This window comes from Macrobrachium rosenbergii, chromosome 29 (assembly GCF_040412425.1).
Source record: "Macrobrachium rosenbergii isolate ZJJX-2024 chromosome 29, ASM4041242v1, whole genome shotgun sequence".
Lineage (NCBI taxonomy): Eukaryota > Metazoa > Arthropoda > Malacostraca > Decapoda > Palaemonidae > Macrobrachium > Macrobrachium rosenbergii.
In genome coordinates this window covers 1,511,629-1,517,965 of record NC_089769.1, presented here as the reverse complement: position 1 = coordinate 1,517,965, position 6,337 = coordinate 1,511,629, and the positions used below count along the sequence as shown (strand labels likewise).

At 33.2% G+C, this 6,337-nt stretch overlaps 1 protein-coding gene across 2 annotated transcripts in view; it reads left to right on the top strand.

Annotated features, from left to right (window-relative positions):
* Positions 1-3,091, top strand: part of LOC136854477 (cell adhesion molecule 2-like) — a 113,317-nt gene extending 110,226 nt beyond the window's left edge. For both annotated transcript variants that reach the window (XM_067130781.1, XM_067130780.1), the window contains exons 8-9: positions 504-648; positions 970-3,091. In XM_067130781.1, coding sequence (XP_066986882.1) covers positions 504-648; positions 970-1,184 — 360 coding nt within the window. In that variant the 3' untranslated portion in view covers positions 1,185-3,091. The remainder of the gene's footprint in view (positions 1-503; positions 649-969) is intronic.
* The last annotated feature ends 3,246 nt before the right edge of the window (positions 3,092-6,337 follow it).

Sequence of the window (6,337 nt, the reverse complement as noted above, 5' to 3'; positions counted from 1 at the left end):
AGATAGATAGATATTAGACAGATAGATGGACAGATAGAAAGATAGATAGATAGGTAATCTCACTGACCACAGACCTTAGGTACTCCTCAGATGCACCCTGGTTCAAATTCGTCTGCCTTGTCATAGCCTCATTGTCCTGTTATGAGTCTTAGATGATTGCACTTCACATAATTGTTCTAAGTCATTTTCTAGTTTATACTGCGATAGCTTCCTCACTGATTAGAAGCAAAGTAAAAGAAAACTGGCACTCTTTCACAACTTAATATATTTTATTGCTTTCTCCCTTAAAAATCTTATTTTAAAATGACAGAACTTCTAGCAAGCAGTTCTATCATTTATACTATGATAATTCATTAACCAATTAGAGGCAAAGTTATGAGAAAACTGACTTGTTTTCCACATCTCAGTACAGCTTAGTGCAGTGAAAGTCTTGAAAACAATATTCAGGTTTAAATGTTCCACGAAATACCTCTGCACCAACAACCCTGCGCTTTCGCTCTCAGGTCGATGTGCGCGAATCGTGGGGAATGGCGACTGTAGAGTCAGAAATTGAAGTCAGAATGCTGGAGAAGAGTGACGCTGGGTCCTACGCCTGTAACGTCCCCCAGGTTCCAGCTGATCACGTCACCGTCAGCGTTATAGAAAACGGTGAGTTGGGTACTTTAGAAAAAGGTGTGTTGGCTACTTTGCCAGTGCATGCTAAGCTGGGCAGGATAGCTGTTAGGGAATATGAGCCAACTACTCCAATAGGGCATGTCCTTCTTTTCTTTCGTAAGTTCAGCTATAAACAGATTTTCATTTAGATACTAAGCCCTTTTCTTCAGGAGGGGTATGAGTTTTTTAAGAATTACTACATATACCCCATGGCTCTGCAATTTTCGTTTACTTAAGATGAACATTAAGATTATATAGAAAGTTACTTCATAATGATTCGTAGTCCACAACTAAGCCGAGTCGATCTCCTTTCAGACTACCCAGACGGACACTTCAAGGTAGCTCCTCTAGGAGCAGAAGACAGCGCAGAGACACTTCTGGACGAAGAAAAACAACAACAACAAGAAGAACAAGGCTCAAACTTCGTGGCAGGATCAGCGGGCAAAGCAGCGGTGATCAGCGGGGCTATTATACTAATCCTCCTGCTGATTCAAGCTGCCCTCTGCATTTTTTACATTAGAAAAGTCTAAATGGTCTACCTCAGGTGTCAGAAATGACATTGACAATACGTGTAATGATATCTCTCTTTTGTTGTCGAGCTCTTCTCAAGAGTCTCTTTGTTTACAAAACAACGACAAAGTATTAGAGATTTTTTTTGACAGAGAATTTTTTAGTTTGTCTCTGTCCGTAGTCTTTGTTGTATGTCAGGGGATTAGGACTTGTCGTAATTTGGTCTTGGCGTCATACATTTTTTTGTGTTGGGGATCATTTACGTCTTTATTTTGGCAGTCCCTGAGGTCATACTTTTTACCTGCAGGGGATTTTGATGAGTTTAGATGCGTATATATATACATGGATCACTTGCACAATTCCACTGTGCAGTCATAAAAAGAATAACAGGACCTCAATTGAACAGGATGGTATCTAAAGGATATTTTACTCTCAGTACGGCTACCAGACGATGGGGACAGCTTGTCCTTGAAGGCTTGTAACTTTTGGGAATGAAATCTCCATTAGATGCCCTCCTGTTTCAAAAAGGTCATGTTATTCTTTATATATATAATATATATGTGTGTGAAACTCTTTTTCTTGTCGCCTGAGCACTTCATAAGTTTTTGAAGAGGCTGGAAGGGTTATCAGCTTTGGAGTCTTAAACTTTCTTCACTAGAAGAAGGTCCTTTCCTAAATGTGGCTCTTGGGATCATTTGGAATACTCACCAGGCTGAAATCGACCCTTGACTGGCTAGTTGATGCCTGATTTTTTTGACCGGTTGGTTGAAGCCTCTTCCTGATTGGCTGGCTGACGCCCAGCTCCGAAGATATACCTCTCACCTGATTGGCTGATTGGAGTTACTGAGACCGTAGCTAAAACTCACGTTCGCCACAGGTGAAATTTTGTAGCAACCAACTCTTCTTTTTTATTTGTAATGTATTTGTTACAATAGCAAGTTGAAGGATGTTTACATAGAGTTCTTTATTTTTTAATTCTTCGTTCACCCAGGGTTTAGAGATGGTCTAAGCACTAGCACTCACAAACTGTACGAGTGGATAGATTAGAGAATTGCTGTGACTCCTCACTAATTGTTTTTATTTTAATATTATTTGGACGGAACGGAGTCGTTCTTTGTCGAAATATTTGGTTTCATTTTCCAGTTTCTATATGTTTAGTAAAAGAGAGAATTACTGGTATTCTTCTCCATGGTCTTACCTGGCCACGGTGTGGTTTAGTTTAGGTCATTCACGAGAGCTGTTTTCAAGGCGTTAAATTTTTTCAGGAAATGAATTCGTTGTCATAAAGTTTTTTGGAAAATAAATCGTTATATATACATAGAAATAGATATATATACATATATATACACACACATGTGTATATATATTTATATTATAAATTACATATATATACACATAATACATAATATAAAATACACATTTATATACAAAAGTTTGGAAACATTATCTCAGTTTGTCATTGTAAATGAGAGAATGTTTCCAAACTTTTGTATATAAATGTGTATTTTATATTATATATTATGTGTATATATATACACATGAATTATTGCTTTATGGTCTGCCATTGTATCAGCAAGAAATTTCCATTAACGACAAAAAAAAAATATTCCTAAAAAACATTTCTCAAATTTGCATTTTGGCTCTCGAAAAATCTCGTACAAGTTAGGCCGGAGAAAATAGGCCTATCAGAGAAATCAAGATATATTTCAGATCACTGAACTTAACTTTTCTTAACCTTTGTTCAATCCTTTGTCAAAATTGAAATTTTGCAAATGCAAACGTTGTTCATAAATTTACGATTCTCTTTGTTGTTTTGTATCATTTTTATGTTCATAAATTATCATGAAGCAAGTATGCAAATTGGGAGTAATTTCATATACGGAATTAATTAAATTAATCAATCAAAACTTTCTCCAAAAAGAAAGTTTTTTTTTTCACTCTCTCTCTCTCTCTCTCTCTCTCTCTCTCTCTCTCTCTCTCTCTCTCTCTCTCTCTTTTTTTTTTTTAGGGTCTGGACAGGTGGGTAAAAATGGCATGACCAATATGATGAAATAATATAATGTTATCAATATTGAAATGTTAAATAATAACATTCGATAGTGCTAATGATTAAGTAACACACATATATATATATATATATATAGGAGATTACGTAATTAAATACGAACGCTATCAACATTATTATGCAAAATATATATATAATAATAATTAATAACTTAAATAATATAATATTATGCATAATAATAATAATATAATAATAATAATTATTATTATTATTATAATAATTATTATTATTATTATTATTATTATTATTATTATTATTATTATTATTATTATTATGCAAGTAAAATTGACAATTTAATCGCCAAATCCCTTTCGTAAGCAAAAAATAATTACGTAGCCATTATGCACCAGTTATATAAGCGAAGCTCTTCAAAGGTATATAATAATAATAATAGTAGTAGTAGTAGCAGAAGGATAATTATCCAAGAACGATAATTACTTGGTAATTATATGGCGGAAAACAAGTGAAGATCAACGCCCTTGGAATGGGTTTCTTTTTCGGTGGTACCAACAACAGACCTTTGAGGTTTCCCCCAGTCCGGTCATTTTTTCTCACTTGTCCCGGGGTAATTACCTAGCCCTGGGGGATGAGTCCTTAGAAGGAGACGTCACGTGAACAAGGGGGAGAGAGAGAGAGAGAGAGAGAGAGAGAGAGAGAGAGAGAGAGAGATGTTCACATTTGCTGGAGACAAATTGAACGTTATGGTGAAATGGATCTTAGTAACGCAAGCGAACACTCAAATGTTTTACGTACACGGGTGTTGCACGCGGACGCACACACATACATACATACATACATATATATATATATATATATATATATATATATATATATATATATATATATATATATATATATATATATAAATATATATACATATGTGTGTTTATACATATATATGTATATATTTATATATACATGCATTTATACACATACATTTACATCTTTCATAAGTGCGTGTTTTTCTTTTGCTTGTGATGCCTAAAAACTTTTTAAAAAAATTTTCTAGGCCTATAATAATCCCAAGTAGAATGACCACCATCTCATCACAGTCAATCAAATCTTAAAAAAAAAAAAAACTACATTTCAATTCTATATTTCTCCAGCAACTAAACCTAACAAATTCTCATCCTTCACTTTCTACTTTTACAGTTCAAATTTCATGCAGATTTCATAGCTATGAATTCAAAATATGGGAAGAAGGTCTATGTATCTCTCCCGTGCTGTACATAGTTTTATATTTTCAAGGGAGGTCAGTTCTCAGTTTTGTCAGTAGCCTGCTTTCTATGTTTTTTTTTTTTTTATTTAGATGGGGTTTGTTTTTTTTGTGAGGGGTTCTTAAATGGTTCTTTAGCTTAATATTGACATTGTTGAAATGTAACGGGTACTTTGTATGTATATATATATATATATATATATATATATATATATATATATATATATATATATATATATATATATATATATATATATATATACACATACATATGTATGTATATATATATATATATATATATATATATATATATATATATATATATATATATATATATATATATATATATATATATATATATATATATATATATATATATATATGTATATAAATATACATACATATACATATATACTGTATATGCATAAAGAGCGAGGCTTGTCTCTACAAACCACAAATTAAGATCAAATATCCAATTTTTTTAAAAATCAGAACATCTGAGGCGTTATAAAAGCAAAGCCAGATTTCAATGTCTGATTCAATCGTCTTTACTGTCTCATGCTAAGGAAGAATGTCCAATTTTTCTACATAAGCCTACATAGGCCTGCACAAGCCTGCCTACATGGGCCTAACTGTTGGCTCCTCGCGAAGAAACCCATTTTCTGTCTCGCGAAGACTTGAAACCCCTCATCGTCTATGTAATGTTTCTCATTTTTTTGGCTACTGACCGAAGTGAGGATTCTCATTTCCCTCTAACTTAGTCCATCACTGTAGATTGATCGCGTCTCCTTCCTCTCGTTCTGTTTGTTTATCTTTCGTTGCTCATAGGAATCCAAAAACTCAGGAATTCTGTCTCGGACGGAGTTAAATCACTAAAGGAGGGTTCTGGAGGCGGGGTGTCCACTGGTCGACTTCCAAAAGATGGGTTTTTGAGAGTGTTTTTTGGGTCCCGGATTAACAGCAAATCAGCCCAGGTGACCTGGGGTATAATTTCATGCAGGGCAAGGTCACGGGTCACGGGTCACGTAGGAATTGTGGAAATGCTGAAGTGGGAACCTGAAAAAGTTAATTTTACAAACATTTAGTAACGTCATGTTTAATTCCTTTCCTATTTATTGTCAAAGAACGATACACGGTATCGTCCAAATGTAATGGCAGATCGTAACATAATCGGAATTCTTGTCTGTGTGATTATCATAATCGTACTAATCGTTTTTATTTAACTGTCCATCTCGATTGGGTAATCAACGATGCTACCTCGGAATCTGTACAATGTATTTTTGCCAGAATTAATGCACCAGGTTCTTCAGTTAATTCTGTTAGATGAAGATTACATACGGACACACACACACACACATATATATATACACACACACACACACACACACACATATATATATATATATATATATATATATATATATATATATATATATATATATATATATATATATATATATATATATATATATATATATATATATATATATATATATATATATGTATATATATATATATATATATATGTTATATGTACGTGTAGTGTAGCGTTTGTGTATGTATATCTACACACATCTACCTACACATCTGCCTATCTAACAGGTACCAATTCTGCATAACTTAAAAAAACAGTTCCCTTCTTAACAACACATCTAAGTATTCCCACTAATGACTTTCAATAATCATTACTTAGCAAAAATGTACACATCTAAATAACCCCAAAAAAAAAAAAACACTCTCTCCTTTACCAGACCTTCGTCTATTTTTTTTTTTCTCTCCTTTATATTTTCAGTATTCTTTGTCAAAGCAACTCAAAGGAATGATCACAAAGAACATTTTTTTTTTTAGAATTATTATATTATTCCTCTCGAGAAACGCGTTTCGAAGAAGTG